General features: G+C 35.8%; 1 protein-coding gene across 1 annotated transcript in view; it reads right to left on the reverse strand.

Annotated features, from left to right (window-relative positions):
• Positions 1 to 19,205, reverse strand: part of RTTN (rotatin) — a 201,554-nt gene that overhangs the window by 73,368 nt on the left and 108,981 nt on the right. Inside the window, exons 28-32 of the mRNA XM_004461516.4 lie at positions 17,965 to 18,184; positions 10,996 to 11,124; positions 10,192 to 10,302; positions 8,913 to 9,071; positions 7,622 to 7,693 (exon numbers count right to left, since the gene is read on the reverse strand). Of these exons, the coding sequence (XP_004461573.1) occupies positions 7,622 to 7,693; positions 8,913 to 9,071; positions 10,192 to 10,302; positions 10,996 to 11,124; positions 17,965 to 18,184 (691 nt within the window). The remainder of the gene's footprint in view (positions 1 to 7,621; positions 7,694 to 8,912; positions 9,072 to 10,191; positions 10,303 to 10,995; positions 11,125 to 17,964; positions 18,185 to 19,205) is intronic.

A 19,205-nucleotide genomic window follows, 5' to 3' on the forward strand; every position in this document is an offset into this window, starting at 1 on the left:
CATGTATATATACTACCAGGAAAATTTTTCTCTGACTGCTACCATAGCCCACTAATTGGCACTGAAGTAAATCACTGATTTTCAATTTTTAGAATGAACCTATAGGTAAATTCAGACTGCAGAAGAGAAAGTAAATGTAATTAACCCTCAAAAAGCAAAAGTAAAGGTAAAACTGGGAAAGATTAGCAGTTGGAGAGAAAGGAACCAGGAAAGGGTGGGAACACTTCATCCACATCTTACTTCTAAGGTGGGGACCAAGAGATGTGGTCCACAGGCAATGAAACTACAAACAGCAGGGTGACCAGTGGAGAAACTACATGCAGTGAAAAAATTCTATCGGCAGAATAGTATAATAAGCTACATCATTATGCATCAACACATACAGGAACAAGTTTATTATTATAAACATACAGTCATCATTTAAGCTAGTTAAATTTAATTATATTGTGGTAGGTTTCCATATTCTACTGAAAGAATTAGAATCAGAAAGAGGTGAAACTGACCCTGTAGACAAGAGTAGTGAATTCCATTAGTTCTACTTGCTTTTTTAACCATCTGTGTTAATTACTTGAAAAAAATAATTTCTTCTAAAAAACTCAATGAGTTCACTCAAAATATTTTTTGACTTCTCAAAAGAAAATCAAATGATCTGGAATATGTACATATTACATAACCAATATTTGGTTTGTTTTTTTTAAAAACCTGAATCCCCATTATCTACAAGCCAAAGTTTCCTACTTGTGATGGCAGCTTATCAACAGGGCTTTCCTCATGGCAATGGAGCAAAGCCCAGCATATGCACAAAAGATGGTTCTGCTCAGGCTTTCCACAGATGACTGCAGGTACAAGAGCCAGAACAATGAAGTCTTTCAGGCATGCACTAAGCTCTGCTCCACAGATCCATCAGGAATTGATGGGGTTGTCCTCTGGCATAGCAGGGAAATCAGCACAGTCCAATTATTCTGTCTAAAGATGTCTGTATTCTTACCAGCCTTGCCAGGGAGAAAGACTGTGTGCAAAGAAAGAAAACTCTTCAAATCACCAGATACTATTCAAAATAAATTTGCAAAGATAACCACAAATTAATTATGCCACAGAAACCCCAGTTAATTTGAAAACACTGTTCTCAAGGATGTAATAAAAAGGAATATCAATTTTAAAACACCTATTTTATATTTTACTCCTAGTGTCACAGTGATAATATACCCATTAGCTATGATTGAAAAGTAACTCAAAGCAAAGAATTACATTTTAAGAACAGAGAATTTTTTTCAAGAAAAAGGAATGTACAACAAATTTTCTAAATGATACAATTCAGACCAGAAAAAATTACCCTAATTATATTAGAAATCCCTAACATATGAAAACTATAAATATAGCTAAAGTGATATTGCTTCTCTGATACCATTTACTGTTTTGTGAAGTTAATGCTAATGAAGATTCTTGATGAATATATTAAAAGTTGAAAAGTATGTATATTAATCACATCAAATATGGAAATGATACATTATCTCTATAAATGAGTCAACCATTTCAAATACACCATAAACACCACATAGACACTTACTAGCTCTGTCCATGAAGAGGGCACAGATGCAGAAACAATGAGTCCCCAGGAACAATGAGCACACCTAGAAACCAGATCGTGCTTTTTGAAGTCACTGTCCACTAGAGGGAATCAAGGGTCTTTGAACAAAAATCTGATTTAAGCACTGAGGCTGAGAAGTCTGGAACACCCTGCTTTGCCAGAAAGCAAGGACATACTCAAAGATTAAGGAAAATATGTCAAAAGGACATAAGAGTAAGCACGAAGGGGCACGCCCCGCCAAATATGAGACAATTTGAACATTAAAATATATAATGATAGCAAGAGTTAGTAAAACTCATGAAATAACTTATGAATCCAGCAGTCAATACTGGAATGCACATGCATGAATATATAATATACAGAAACACAAATGGTAAAAAAAGTAAAGTTTTTCCCTATAGTAGAATCTAATAAAGATAGCAGGAACAGTGGAATTAGGAAATTGCCATTTGGCAGCCATTATGTAATAATTGTTTGAGATAAGAATCATGAATGGAAGTTAAAACTAGTGAGAGAAAGTTTGATGAAAACAGATATTTACACAGTCTCAAAGTACCTCCACAAAAGGAAAACCTATAATTCTACCGTGGAGAAACCAGGCAAGACTGTATCTTAATCAACTAATCAAAATTAATATCAGTAATGGGACACAGAAATATCACATGGCTTCTGAGGTACTGCACTGAGAAGAACAGATTGTGTCTATGTGGTTTTTTACCAAAAATACATAATCTAAATTTAAGAATGAAGAAACATCTAACAAACCTAAATTGAAGGCTATTCCAAAAAAATAAATGGTTTCCACTCCTCAAAAATTCCAAGGTCATAAGTTAAAGATTTAGGAACTATTTCAGGTGAAAGAAACTACATAGATATGAGAACTAAATGCAATGCATATTCCTAAATGGAATCTTATGATTTTCTTTTTGCTATAAAGAACATTGCTGAGACAATTGCTAAAATTTGAAAAATTCCCTAATTTCTATAATAATCACTGTGGTTATATAACAGAATGTTGGGGTGGGGGTGGGGGGGGGATTCAGACAAGTATTTAGGGGAAAAGAAATATGTTTGCAACTCTCAAACAGTTCAGGAACAGTGGGGGAATCTGGATGAATACATGGAAAAGCATTGTTTCTGCAACTCTTCTGTGAAGTCTAATCTTTTTTTCCAAAATAAAATGTTAAAAAAATATTAAAGTATTTGTGCCAGTTGAAAGTCCAACCACAGATGTGGAAAGGAACTAAAGAATGAATAAGAATACCTAACCACAAACTGATAATCCACTAGGTTATTCAAATGCATGAAACTACCTTTTAAATGTACAGAACCATTTTCAGGTGTAAGCAACAACTTCAATATTACAAAAATTATGTACACGCTACCATCACCATTCATAAAATAGTTTATGATGTTCCCTGTGTGTGTGTTCATCCTTCTCTGTACACCACAAGCACCAGAGCACTAAATTTGATCACTTGAAAATCCCCAACATTTAGGCACTCAACAAATGTTTACAGAAATGAACTAAAAAACTACATACACAATCCCGACCTAACCAATGCACTTCCTCCTATAACCCATTCTAAAATTCCATTCTGATTGCAGGAAGATGAACTGATAATAAACCCTGCATCAAAACCATCCAGATTTAAGGATAGTAAATCCACATCAGTCTGTGGGAAACCAGTTTACAGGATGCTGGATAGCTGGGCACTGCAACATGGATACTGATTCTGTTTCCTCTTCCTGAAAGAGGGTTGTAGCCTTGATGAGGTTGAATTTGACTACAGAGCAAAGAAAGACCAACATTTATAAACATCACCCTTGAAAAGAACTGCCCTGAATCTAAAAGGCTATGCAACAGCAAGGCCTGAAGCACCAGAACAGGCTTCTAGGACCCAGCAGGGACCTGGCCTTCACAACCCTCGTCAGGGCGCTGGGGTCCAAGGGAACTTGTACTGAGATGAGCTCTAGATCTGCTCTCGCTTTTTGTGGCCTCCCCACTTGCAATAATTCTTTTTTTTTTTTTAAAGATTTATTTTTTTTATTTATTTCCCCTTCCTCTCCCCCCCTCCCAATTGTCTGCTCTCTGTGTCCATTCGCTGTGTGTTCTTCTGTGACTACTTCTATCCTTATCAATGGCATCGGGAATCTGTGTTTCTTTTTGTTGCGTCATCTTGCTGTGTCAGCTCTCCATGTGTACGGCACCATTCTTGGGCAGGCCGCACTTTCTTTCGCACTGGTCGGCTCTCCTTAGGGGGCACACTCCTTGAGTGTGGGGCTCCCCTACGTGGGGACACCCCTACGTGGCATGGCGCCCCTTGCGCGCATCAGCACTGTGCATGGGCCAGCTCCACACAGGTCAAGGAAGCCCGGGATTTGAACCGTGGACCTCCCATGTGGTAGGCAGACACCCTATCCATTGGGCCAAGTCCACTTCCCACAATAATTCTTTATATGCCTGGAAAAATAAGTAGGGGGTTATGCTACAAAAATTAAGACTTCACTTAACAATAGCATTAAGACTTAAAGGATAAACTGCATGCTTTACACAGCTTTATACATTAGTAAAGACTGATGGAGCACCTATCTTCTCTGTGGTAGGAGCAGAAAGAAACAAAAAAAGAAAAATAAGGTCCTAAATATCCAGAAATATACATTCTGTCTAGGAAGATTAAGTTAAATGGTGAGAAATAAGATAAGACAGTAAAGGTAATATATAAAAAGAACGTAATTTAATGGTATTAACATTAAATGCTAGTGTCTTCCAGAGAAGAGGAAGATTAAATTGGACTGATGTAGTTAGTAAAAGTATTTCTTAAATATTTTTAAAAATGTTTTTAATTATTTTAAATAATTTATAACCCACCTTAGGGTTCTTAACCTTTTTTGTTCCACAGACCCCTTTGCCAGTCAGGTGAAAACCATGGACCCCTTAATAAGGCCACACTATACTGTGTATTATTTAATAAATATATCACACCCACACCAACACGTCCCCACAAGAATGTTTTTTTGAATTTCAATTCAAGCTCAGGGACCCCTTGTTAAGGTCCCCTGACCTAAGGCCTATTACAAGGATAGGTAAATTATAACACAATAGTAAAAATACAACAGGATGAAAGAAAGAAAAATGAAGTTATGAAAAAAAATAGACCCAAGAACGAGGCTAAAAAGTATATGCCACACGGAGTCGGTTGCAGCACAGTGGTTGAGCACAGCTTCCCACATACAATGTCCCAGGTTTAATCTCCAGTTCTTAAAAAAAAAAAAAAAAAAACCACCAAAAATATATGCCAGAAGAGCCACATTTGACACAGTAAGGCTCTAACTTTCTAGCTCCAATAATGAAAGGGAAACTGTCGGTTATATAATTCATATTTGTTTATGAAAATTATGACGATTCGGAAGTACAATTCCAGAAAAAGTAACCTGAAATAGGAATCTGTGGAGGGTGTGAGGGTGGGGGAAGGAGTGCAGAAGGCATTGTATCCACAAGAGGGACACTGTCTACAGCTCAGTGGAGCGCTACAGGGCATCAGGGTAGACCGCAGACATCACGGTCAAGGGAAAGCAGTTGTCTTTCTAAGATACATTTAATCAAACAGCTACCTCAGCTCAAATAAAACATTAACAAAGCTCCTAGAAGCAGATGCTACTTCCTGTCACATCTCAAAATACTGCGAAATGTACCCCAAGGTAAGTAAATGGAACATTTTGCTGAATAAGATTACTGAGACATAGATCAGTCATAAACTGTCTACAAAAGGTAGTTTTAATTTTAGAATATTGCCTATAATAAACTTACAAAGTCCGTCAGGCCACAATTCAGAGATTACAAAACATCACTGTATTTGAAGCCTACTTTTCTATCTTCTTTCAAGAGTTCTTTCCACTTTGGGATTTAAGGTACCATAAAACTTTTCAAGAAATGGTGAAAAAATATTGGGTTACCACCTATTTACAATGCTAAGTGAGCATATTTAAGTAAAAAACAAACAAAAAAAAACAGATTTTTTTTTAAACAAGAGGAAGAAAATCTGAATTTATTAAAAACCCACAAGACTATCCTTATTTTTTGAATTTTGTTTAAAGTTAGCACAAGTTCCATTATCAAGTGCCATTTAGAAATGGAGTGGCACTCAAACTTTTTTGATTTAGGCCATCTTAGGCAAAGTAAAAGACACCAAAAGTTCACTTTAACCACTACTTTCTACTTTTTAGTAAAAAATAAATTCCTTGTTGCAGAGTTGCAGAATAACAAAACATACAGTAAGTACGTCATCAGCAACAAATGGAAACTACTATTTAATTTGTAAGAGAAAAATGTAAACTTTCTACACATGGTTTTATATTATAATTTAATGTCCCAAGGGCTTTAATATAACCCAGAAATCTTATTACTCTTGCCTTTATATAGTATTAATTTCAATAATAAAGAATTCATGGCCAGTACATTCCAAGCTGTTAAGTATACAGGTTTCATTAGTTTAATAATGGGAGTAGAGATGATTTGTACTTGAATCAAAAACATGTTTTAAATTCTCGTTGGAAATTAGACAACAAAACCACTACACTGCTAATATAAATAGTAATATAAATAGTAATCCCATATATTCTTTCCAAGTTTTGACTCCTATGGTTTTATTATAGCAAAGATTACTCAGAAGGCAGTGTTGAACAAAGGACTAGGAAAATGGCCTGGGATTGATAATAACTGGCAGAGTTAACTAGATTTGTAAGATTTGGAGACATGAACATTCCAAGAGTTAAATGCAATCTGGGATTCATGCTTCAGGTGGCTGCCCAAAGCTGCCTTCAGAGCAGCTCCATCTGAATCAGTAACTGCTCTGAGGAGGTGTTCTGGGGAAAACTTAATCAACGTCAGATTTATATAGTATGCTGGGGAGTGAGGTATAACATTATGATAAATACACATTTACAGGAAAAGGACATATGTATAGGTAAAAGGGTAGACAAACAGCATATCTTATCTCCCCAGTAAGAACACTTTTGTATCCTCTGAAATATCTAAAAGGAGCAGGCTACAAAAATGTTAGATAGATATTTACTGACTTCCTATTCAGAACATGGACAAAAAATTAACCCAGTACAAACAAGGAAAGATGAATTATGATGCTGTATATTAACCCACAAAAGGAAAAAGAGGTTATCATCAATGCCTATTTAGCTATAAACAAATCTGCTTATCATTAAACAAGAGAGGCAATCCAGTGAGATAGGTGAGAGCCACTGAGGAGCTATGGAACTGAGGTTCAACTAGTTAAGCCCTCTGTGTTAAGGTTTCTTAATCTGCAAAATGAGGATAATAATAGTTCACAATTCAATTACAAATTAATATGCGTTTAAGATCCTAAAAGGATTCCTCATACATAGTGAGCATCATGTTAGCTATCATTATAGCTGATTAAAATGATTATTTATTTCAATTTATTTCTCTCCCCTTCCCCCCCCCCCCATTGTCTGCTCTCTTTGACGATTTGCTGTGTGTTCTGTGACTGCTTCCACCCTTATCAGTGGCACTGGGAATCTGTGTTTCTTTTTGTTGCATCATCTTGTGTCAGCTCTCTGTGTGTGCAGCACCATTCTTGGGCAGGCTGCACTTTCTTTCACGCTGGGCAGCTCTCCTTACAGGGCGCACTCCTTGCGCGTGGGGCTCCCCTACGTGGGGGACACCCCTGCATGGCACAGCACTCCTTGCGCATATCAGCACTGTGCATGGGCCAGCTCCACACCGGTCAAGGAGGCCTGGAGTTTGAACCGCGGACCTCCCATGTGATAGGCAGATGCCCTATCCATTGGGCCAAGTCTGCTTCCCTAAAATGATTTTTAATACTATGGAGAATTTTTAAATCTTATCAAGCATAAGAAAGTTTCTACACTCTCCTTTAAGAAATCTTTCCTGCTGTATATCAAGTTTCATCGATAATAAAATATACATATGCTGAAACTTTATCACCAATTAATCTCAAACATCTACTAGGTTGATGATTCTTTAAAGTCACCCACCTGCCAGGTGTAATCCTTTAGGATTTCTGTAGGCATTGGAATTACAAGGAGATTCTGAAGAATGAATGCAGCCTGAAAATAAAGAAAATGTCAATGCTGCCATCTTGTTGTCATCGATGAAATAACCAATACACCATAATTTAATATAAAGGACATAACCCTGGTCAACTGCACATTTTAGGAAGTCATTATGGAAACGGTTCAATTGTATTTCTTGTTGGATAAGGTGATGGCCTAACAGGGGATAAGATTATTTCATCAGAAAATATATTTTTTATTTCAGAATTAAGTATTTTCAAAAAATTATTTTTATAATATAAACTGTTCTGGTAGCGTTTAAGAAATATACTTTTAAATTTCTATTATACCCATGATCTCTCTCTCTCTTCTCTCTTACAAAGTCCTTTCAATAAAAACTTTGCTAACTAGAAATACAAATCACAAAAGTCCAAATTACCTAGTAGGCCCTGAAGAGGGTCAAATTAAATAACCCTAATAACATGAACACTGATTACCTATTTAATGCAAGGTTATGATATAAGGATAGTTGGAGAATGACAGGGTAAAAAGCAGGATTCTAAGAGAGTTAAATTTTTTATTATCTTAAATGGAAGTCAACAGATAAGATGTTAAGTTGATAAATCAAGAGTGAGCTGGAAGTTTAAACATTATTATTTAGAAATAAGAAAGAGACTAAAATAACAAGGAAACAGCAGCATTAGAGTTTGGAACGAGGGTCTGGCTAGAGGTGGGTGTCCAGGAGCTGCTGTTCTCTTTATCAGACTCTAACACTGTATGAGTGCTGACTTTAAAACTATTTGCATGATTTACCACTTTCATAAAAGTAAAAATTAAAAGAAAACCACAAACTATGTACAAGAATTAAAATAGGGTTTACTTTTCCTCTCATGTGCTATATGATGAAAAATACAAAGATTGCATTTTTACAGCCCTTTATCTTAACTAAAGCTTTATAAACATTAGAGACCCACAAGGGTTGAAGTAATATAAAAGTAATTTTATTATGTAAACTTTTTTTCAATGTATGAAACAGAACGTATTTTAAGATACACTACATTCTGCTCTGATCTTACCAGAATAAAGAATTCCAGGTTTTACTGTGAGTTAATATCTTTTTTACTCCTTTTTAAAATTCCTATTGTGATTTTAAGTAGAGTTTGGGCGGGCAAAAGAGGTCAGTGGTTAGGCAAACCTGTTGAACAAGAAGCCAAATACTAATGGCTTTCCAGAGGATGAAGAAAGGAGATGTGGAGCTAAGCTGAAGCCTCACCTCTCGGCGCACCATGCTACATTCCGACTGGTCCAGAAGAATGTTTACCACAGTGCCCCAGAGGCCGCCGGAAATGTTCTGACAGCTATGTGCCAAGGCTACACAGCCAGCTTCCAGGGTGGTTAGCGCTGCGCCTAGTCCCAGCGATGTAAACCTCACCTGTTCAAATTAAAGAGAAAGTTGTTTAATCAAAGAATCCTATTTCTTAACATGAATTTTTCATAACATTTGTAGTAATGTATAATACCATACTTATAATTATGAATTGGTGTGGAGATCCTAAGTTACAAAAGATGCTTATAGAAAATAGTGTCCTGTAAGTCTATGAGTGAATAAAAATCCTTTTCCATGGTTCAAACAAGCAGTATTATAGCAACAACAAAAGAAGTTAAGTAAAAGCAAATGTCAGAAAAAGTCAAAAGCAGGTATAAATAAGAAGTATAAAAGCTATAGTTTATAAGTCTTTTTCTAAGGAAAGGATAGAGAGGTTACATATCGTTAATGAACACGTTTCCTACTGTTTTCCTTGTTCTTAAAGAGCGTACATATTATGCTGTTCTATATTTCATAATTTGTGTTTTTTCAAAAGAAATGGTTTTAATTTTTTTGAAACTCCTTCAAAACAATTGTCTTTTGACAATGTATTTAATATTTTCTACAAAATTACTTTAAAAGAAAAATGTTTCAAATAAGACTAATATAGTATGCCAGTTATGCATTTTGGTGACTTTCTGAATTCTGATTCCAAAATACAGTTTCAATGATAGCTACGCCATAAAAAAAATAATGTATTCTTAATAACCAAGCAACAAGTCCAAGTTCAATGTAGCTAAAGAAAGTAATCTCTAATTTCAGATTAAATAATATTTTTACAAATCGAGGCTTTTATTTTAATAGAATGTAATTCTTTCCTACTTGAAATTTATGGACAAATGGCTGAAACTGGAAAAATCAGTAACATAAAATTTTGCATTGAAATGGTACATAGGAAATGACACTTAACTATCACTTTGCTCTTTTACTTGTAATTCTCAACTATCCTTCTTCTATTTAAAAATCTCATTGGGCTTCCAATAATTTCCCACTGCTCTTTATGAAAGTGATAGATTCTATAAACCTTTTCTCTTACCTATTTTCAATCTTTAAAGATTTTGATTGAAAAGGGGGAATGATATATAAGGAATAACCACCAAAATAGTGGCACTTTGGAAAATATAAATATGCACTCATGCTTTGCTTTGTTTTATTTTTTAAATCTACAAATAATGGGACCAATTACCTCTGGGTCCCGATCAACCCATAATGGAATCATCCAGGCCAATCCCTGTTGAATGGGACTATGTTCTTCACAGTGACCACCCAAAGGCAAGAACCAAAGCGACATCCAATCCTACAGATTAAAAAATGGGAAAGAAAAACATTTAGGTAAGAGTCAAAGAATAAATTAAAGGGAGTTTAAAATAACTAAACTTTAAAAATTAAAACAAAGTAAAAATGTACTTAAGAATTGGTTTTAATCAATTATTCACCCAAAGCAAGGCAAACAAAAATCTCAACTTTTCCTTAAGTTAAAAATAACAATATTTCTGCAAAATAGCTATTTTCCTATAATTTAGAAAAAGAGTAGCTTGTTAGTGAATGGAGATCTCAATCAAAAGGAATTCCAATTAAAATTCAGAATTATGTAACATCCAACTTACAAGAAACATCATAATCAAAAATCATTTTTGTCTCCTAAAAAGAAGAGTCAAAAGAGACAGTTTTGGTTGCAGATGTGACCCAAGAGGTTGAGGGCCCACCTCCCACAAGGGAAGTTTTGGTTTGGTTCCCAGTACCTCCTAAAAAAATAAGCAAACAACAAGCAAAGCAAATAAAAAACAACAACTCAGGAAAGCCAATGTGGCCAGTGGTTGAATGCTGGTTTCCCACATATGAGGTCCCAGGTTTAATATTTGGCCTCCAGTACCTCAAAAAAAAAAGGGGGGGGGGGCAGTTTCATGTAACAAGCTTCTGGCCTTGAAACCTCTTAGACACCTTCATTTCCAAGTAACTGCACAGAAACAGCAGTTTATAATGCTCTCACCGAGCTCTGGGCCTGAGCCATCATCTCATGGGATAAATGAAGCAAGCAAAGAATTGTGCTCTTTGTGACACCTTTTCCCATGAAGGACATAGCATTTCCTCCACGCTCCACATAAAAAGAAGAAATGACCTGAAAAACAAATAAAAACAATTGCTTAGTGCCTTTACTATGAGTGGTACAGAAAGATAAGTATAAACTTTCTATTGACTCATCTGAATTGAATCCTAATCACATAAAGTTTTCTTATTTTTAAAAACTAATCCCTGAGGTATGTGGGGTGGGGCATATAGAATCCCCTATTTTTTTTTTATTTTTAAATTTTTAAAATTCTTTTAAGATACATGGATCAGGCAGCAGACTTGGCCCAGTGGTTAGGGCATCCGTCTACCATATGGGAGATCCGCGGTTCAAACCCTGGGCCTCCTTGACCTGTGTGGAGCTGGCCCATGCACAGTGCTGATACGCGCCGTGCCATGCAGGGGTGTGACCTGCGTAGGGGAGCCCCACGCACAAGGAGTGAGCCCCGTAAGGAGAGTCGCCCAGCGCGAAAGAAAGTGCAGCCTACCCAGGAATGGTGCCGCACACACAGAGAGCTGACACAACAAGATGACACAACAAAAAGAAACACAGATTCCTGTGCCGCTGACAACAATGGAAACGGACAAAGACGACGCAGCAAATAGACACAGAGAACAGACAACCGGGGTGGGGGGGATGGGGAGAGAAATAAATAAATAAATCTTTAAAGAAAAAAAAAAACATGAATCACACAAAATGTTACACTAAAAAATATAAGAGGTTCCCATATACCCCACACCCCACACCCCCCACTCCTCCCACATCAACAACCTCTTTCATTAATGTGGCATGTTCATTGCATTTGATAAGCACACAGTATGGATTATAGCTTATGTTGTAGTTTACACTCTCTCCCAGTCCATTCAGTGGTTATGGCGGGATATATAGTATCCTGCATCTGTCCCTCCAAGATCACTGAGGACAACTCCAAGTCCCGAAAATGCCCCCATATCACACTTCTTTCCCCTCTCCCTCCCTTCAGCAACTCCAGTGGCCAGTCTCCACATACATGATATAATTTCTTCCATTGCTAGAGTCACAATATTTCTATAGTAGAATATCAGTAAGTCCACTCTAATCCATATTGTATTCCTCCATCCTGAGGACCCCGGGATGGCAATGTCCACTCCACCTCTAAATCAAGAGGGGGATTAGATTCCACATGGCTGACGGATGCAATTCTGCTTGCAGCTGTAGCCTCTCTTGGTTCCTTGGTGTAGTGGCTGACCATCTTCACCTCCCTGTTAGCTGACCTGGGTAAGTCCAACAAACCTGAGAGTAGGTGTTGCAACATTGCTGAGACTCAGGGCCCAGTTGGCACATGGACAATCCAGAGATTCAAGTCTCCTGAGCATACACCATCCCAGCACCAACCACAGGTTCAGTTAAAGTGACAGAAGAGGCATATGTAGAGAGGTCACATCTGAGTCCGACTCCATTTACACTCAGGAGCACAAATTCCAAAGTAGGGCCTGCTGGCAAGGCACTAACGTAAATCCCCTATTTTTTCAATGTAACATTTATGTAATCTAAAGTTCTCTTAAAAATATTTTTTTAAAAAACACTGTCTGTTTGAAAAATACACCAAATGTAAGATTTTGGCTATAGTTAGTATTAATATTTTGACAATGCTCTTTCATAGTTTGTGACAAATGTTTCACCACAATGCAAGGTATTAGTGGTAGGGTGATGTATGGGAGCCCTGCACGATGATATGCATGTTTGTTTTTAAGTTCACAACTCTTACTATACACTTATTATGTAGGTTCATTTTTTAAATGAAAAAAAAATTAAACATAGAACTATCAGATGACCTGCAATTCTACTCCTAGGAATACAGCCAAGAGATTGGAAAGCACGTTTACACAAAAATTTCCTTAAGAATGTTCAGAGAAGTATCATTCACAATAGCCAAAAAGTAAAGACAACTTGCTTGCCTATTAACTGATGTAGGAATAAACAAAATGTGGAATATTCATGCAGTGGAATATTATTCAGCCACAAAAAAGGAATAGAATACTGATACATGCTACAACATGGATGAGCCCTGAAAACATGCTAAGTGAAATCCAAAAACAAGAAGCCCCTTGTTGAGAATTCCATTTATATGAAATGTCCAGAATAGGCAAATTCACAGACACGAAAAGTGGATTAGTGGTTCCCAGGAGCCAGGGGTAAGGGAAATAAGGAGTGGCAGTTAATGGGTTTGGGTTTTCTTTTGGGGTGATGAAAATGGTTTGGTGATGGATGCACAACTCTGTAAATATACTAAAAACCACTGAACTGTGTACTTTAAAGGGGTAAATTATATCTCAGTAAAGCTGTTATTTAAAAAAACTACTTTCCTTTTAGAATTTGGACAAATGGTATAGAGTATCATCCTAAGATATTTTTGTGATTTGGAAGATGCTTACAAAATTTTTCAAAGGCTATAGTATTTTTTAAGCTCTCAAGTAAAAAAGTTTATAAATATCTTGTTGAAAAGTGTACAAAGAAATTGCTCACTCTAAAAAATTCTTACTGACTGCTAGGCTAAAGCTGAATTTTCTAGAATTACGGTTTAAATGTAAATTGACATTTCTTCTACATCTGAGCAATCAAATTCCTGTTGCATATTCAAGTATTCATTTATTATTTAAATCATTGGTTCTCAACTTTTTTCACTCCCACATATCTAAGGGATTTGAGAAATGTTCAACAACCAAAGAAGTATTTCTCAACTGTAGGGACATGCCTTTAATTGACGGGCTGAATCAGAAGACATAGGATTTAGATAGCGCAGGGCGGGGGGAGTCTATCCTCCTGACTTAGAAACTCCTTTAAAATACATGACTAACTTTCCTGGATTGTTTTTATATAAATATCATACATTTCTGCCCCTCTCCTAACTTGTCCTCCAAAGAGGAGTTCAATAAATACTTAACTAAATAACAAGAAACTTCATAGCTTTTAAACTCTTAAACAACAACAAAAAACATTCAGAGACAAAAGAGCATACATAATTCACAAAATTTTAATAAAACAGAATGTTTACTATATTTAGGAGTATTTCGAAGGGAGAAAAAATTATTGTAAGTCAAAATAATCAAAACTTATTTGTTATCTACACTAACACATCAGAGTGCATTTCAATTCATCCATCCAAGCACTCTGAATGCATTTATTCATCACAGAATCCCTCAATGTAAATTATTCTGTGTTACAGGAAAGTTTACTGTTAGGCTTGGATTTTTTCAGCTTGTGTAGCACAAAGCATATTACAACAAAAGACATAAATCATATTAGGCACAGTTTATTTAATAAAACCAATTTACACCTAGATAATTTGGGGGGATTTGACCTAAATTAGAATGTCACAAAGCAAATCATTTAAAATTATGTCTGAAAAACTAAACAAGAATGGGTGGTAACTACAGGGACTCTACTATACAAATTATTTCTAATGGGTATATACTTGAAATTTTTCATAATTAAAAGTTTAAACATTTTGAGGGGCCACCTTAGAAATAAGACACCTGAACAACAAAGACCTTTTTATCCTCTTCTAAGTCATCACTGGAGAGAGCTATATCTAATATTCTGTGTAATGATTTTATTGCCAGCTTATAAATGATAAGCCAATATTTATTGCCTTCTTCCAATTTAATCTTTTTGTCAGATCCCTGGAAGTATACATCATATATCTGATTTTAAGAATTTAATTACCATACCTTAATCACTCATAATTAATCGTGTTTAATTTATATGTCCCATTTCTCAAGTATAAAAAGCCATTACTTGCATTCAAATTTCTTTGTATGGAAACCAAATAATAGGATAACAGAAGCATGGCTCTCATTCAAAAAGGAATTAGCTTTAATGGGAAACTACGGAGCAAACCATTTGGACCAAAAATGACTTTGTTTCAATGTAGGTTCACATAAGCCATATACTTTATTCTTTGAAAGATGAATTTAGTCAGTAGTAAAATAGAGACTTGTTTAGCTAATTAATAAACTAAGTAGAAGGTCCCAAGTCAGACAAAATGTGACTCTGCTATAATTTCTTCATGTTGTTTTCCTGTGGTTTCATGTAAAGACATAAGGATATTCTTCTCAAGGTGGCTTATAAAACCCAAAACATATTCCTGCTTAGTCTAAATAAAAATTTCTTAGTTATTAGGATTTGCATAACTGAGAAAATTATTAAAGAGGAATTGTATATTTTAATACTTCTTAGCTAATAAATTGTGATGGTTTTATTATCTCAAAGACAACTGAACTTAGAATTGAGATTATTGCCTCTCCCCTTCAACATCTTACCTAGAACTAAGATCTTTTATTCTCTAATACCTTAAAAAGTTCATTTAAATTTTTGGTATTTGAAATACACATTTAAAAATAAAAGTGCTTCTGAAAGTTTATAAATATAAAGCAATACAATGGTTAGCAGCTTCTTCAATTACTGCTGTAGCAGGTCCTCACATATCCTGATCTGAAACAGATAAAAATTACTTTGTAGAAGAGATATGCTCTATAAAAGGTTTAAAAACTGAGTACTTATAAATCACATTACAATTAAGGTTATATTTTAGGTACTTGTAAACTGAATTACATTTTAAATGTGTCAGAGGAGTTGACTTTTTAAAAAAAACTTTATGGTTAGTTTCTTAGTTAATATATCTGGTTTTAAAAATTCATACCCTTTTGATAATGAGACACCTTGAAGCATGGGATAACAATTAAAATTTGACAACTGACCTTTTATCAATATTTATAATTATTCAAGCAAAAGTAAAAGATACAGAAAAAGCAATAAATTCTTAGGACTTTTAAAAAGATCTTAGTGAAGCAGGACTAAAAGAAAACTTCCCTAATCTGATTTTTCTTAAATTATGTGAAAAAACTACCACAAACAGCATACTTAACAGTGAAATATTATAGACCTTTCCTTTGAGACTGGAAACACATATTGTTGGGTACAATGACAATATATAAAACCAAGTACATTTCCATATATCAAAGACAGTTAGAAAATAAATTTTCAAAAAAGATATAATATACACATTTTCATGAAGAGACAGTTCAAAAAGGTTCATAGCAACATTATTCAAAAGACCCCCCAAAATGGAAGAAAAAGAAAACCAAATGTCCTTCAACAATACAGTATATTCATTTAGTAACTTCACTGTAATACAGAGAACACCATACAAAAGTGAAAAATTAACTTCATCTACAGGCAGCAAAATGAATGAATATCATAAGCATAATGTTGAAAGAATAGAGTTAGACATATGATTTTATGTATACAAAGTCAAAAAAAAGGAGGATGGGCACATGTTTAAGTGGTAAAACTATCAAAAATGCAAAGAGTAAAACTGCCATAAAAATCAACACAGGGGAAGCAGATTTGGCTCAATGGATAGAGCATCCGCCTACCACATGGGAGGTCCAAGGTTCAAACCCAGGGCCTCCTGACCCGTGTGGTGAAGCTGGTCCACGTGTAGTGCTGATGTACACAAGGAGTGCCGTGCCACGCAGGGGTGTCCCCCGCATAGGGGAGACCCACGTGCTACAAGTGCTCCCTGTAAAGAGAGCCACCCTGTGCAATAAAAGTGCAGCCTGTCCAGGAGTGGTGCTGCACACATGGAGAGCTAACACAGGAAGATGATGCAACAAAAGGAGACACAGATTCCTGGTGCCACTAACAAGAATACAAGCAGACACAGAAGAACACACAGCGAATGGACACAGAGAGCAGACAACTGGGCGGGGGGGGGGGGGGGAGGGAAGAATAAATAAATAAATAAATCTTTAAAAAAAAAATCAACATAGCATCTACCTTTGGGGGAAGAAGGACTGTTTGAGGGGGGCTGTGCAAGCTCCTAAGGTGCTGGTAACATTCTCATCTTGGATCTGCGGGTGGTTACAAGGCGTTCACTCTACGATTATCATTTGTTGAGCTACATATTTATGTTTTCTGTATTTTCTGCATGTGTCGTGGCAGTTTGATATTATTTATGAATTCCAAAAAGAGAATGATTATGCTTATAAACTGGTCTGTTCATCTGGGCATGATACCCTTTGATTGTATTAGATTCAACTGAGCTGCCTTTGATTAAATTATGTTAAGATTAGGGCTTTGATTCAACCAAGTCAGCAGGACGACTCAATTTGAGTCTGCATCCCCTTTATGGATTATGTAAACCGACACTCAATCAAGGAGACACACAGAGGAACCAAGAGAGATTCATAGGCACAGAAAAGGAATGGATTTTGATCCTGTGGTTCCAGGAACAGAGATAAGCCATTCACCTGACAGTCTACAGCTGAGCCCAGAAAGAAACGAGCCCACCAGCCTACAGCTGATATCAGAAGAAGCTACCCTAGCAGACATCGCCTGCCATCTTGCTTCAACATGTGGCAAGTGACATTTGGTGAGGAAGTACCTCTTCTGATAGCTTGAGTTGGACTCTTTAGGGCCTTATAATTTTAAGTTTTTATCCCAAATAAATATCCTTTATAAAAGCCAACAGATTTCTTGTACTTTGCATTAGCACCCCTTTGGCTGACTAATACACTGTATTTCACAAATAAAAAAGTTAAACAAAGCAAGTGAAAAAAAACATTACTCAAAAGAAAAGGCTTAAATGTTAAGACTTAGTCTATTTTTCTTCAAAATGGGAGCATTTATAAAAGTGATCCTACTCACATATTTGTTAATTAAAATCATTAAAATATTTCACCATTATGAGGAATTATATAAGTACCAAATAATAATCTACATTATATATTATATACGATGCATTTCACTTAGTGCCTGCACATAGTAAATGATCAAGTAAGTAGCAAATCACTGTTACTTAGCTGGAAGCAATTACTACTGTTAAGGATGCTGGTTATTTTTACTTACCTCAAGGAGACCTGACAAGTACTTCACACAAATTTCCAGTGGCTTTGTTAGAGGAGAATGTGAGCTCCATCCGGGAATTGCCGTGAGGTGAGCTATCCCTCTTAAGGTCCGCTCCAGGGAAGGCAGGCCATAGAAATGGGGGGCGTCTGTAACTCTCAGACACTGGAGCAGTTTCAGAGCCAGTTGCGTTTGGAAAACATAAAGAAGTTCCAAGCACTTTCTGTATAAATAAGGGGATGGGAGGAGTGAACCACAGAAAAGTGCAATGGGCTTACTGGGTTGTTTTTTGGCTCTTCAGGGTTACTTGTAACTTATTGTATCAGAAAAGTATGAGCTAGGTGAAAATGGCAAAAAATACTCCCTATTCAAAATAAGACTTTTCAAGGAAAACATAGTTAAAAGACTGGATAGGAGATATGATATAAAAGACAAGTAATAATTTACAATTAAAAATATGAAAATGGATATTGGCATAGATGCTTAATAAGGTGATAAAAAAAGTTAGAATGAAAAATTAAGTACATAATTTAAATGAGTTTAATTGGCATATATTAAACCAATATTTTAAATTATCCAGTGTCCTTAAAATTTGAATTAACTTTTAAATGGCTAAAATTATTGGTTTTTTTGAAGAAAGCTAAAATAAAAGGAAAAAGGGATTAACGGGCTTGACAAAATAAAACAATCAACAAACATTTTCTGTCAGAACACAACATTCCTGAAATTAGGGAGATAGGCATGGATCCAAAGGTGTAATTCCCAGGAAAAAAAACTTAGGGTAACAAAACTGCATAAAATCTGGAATTTGTTTGTACAGATCTTTAACTATCTAAATTGATAATTACTGATTATATTATTACCTAGTCCCTGACAATACTATTGGTGTATTACATTTTTAAAACATCCTAATTTTTATACATCTTTTCATCCAGCTGCTTTCAAAATCTTAGATACACACAGAACTTACATCAAAGCCTAATCATTATTTAAATTCGTATTTCTCACAGGTCAACAAAATTACCTAACAACACTTATTGTTTTTTAAATATGTAGTATATAGCATAGAAGTTGCTCGCCCTGTCTCTTCGCCTTCCCTTAATGACTCCAGAAGGAAAACCACACAACCAAAGGGACCAGTGCCACTGTGACTGTCCCCCTCCACCTCAGGTAGAGCCCTGCTCAGTCAGTTCCCCCTCCTAGTGCATGCAAGCTCCCCTAGGCTCCACAACAACCTCTCTGGC

The sequence above is a fragment of the Dasypus novemcinctus genome, chromosome 16 (assembly GCF_030445035.2).
Source record: "Dasypus novemcinctus isolate mDasNov1 chromosome 16, mDasNov1.1.hap2, whole genome shotgun sequence".
NCBI lineage: Eukaryota > Metazoa > Chordata > Mammalia > Cingulata > Dasypodidae > Dasypus > Dasypus novemcinctus.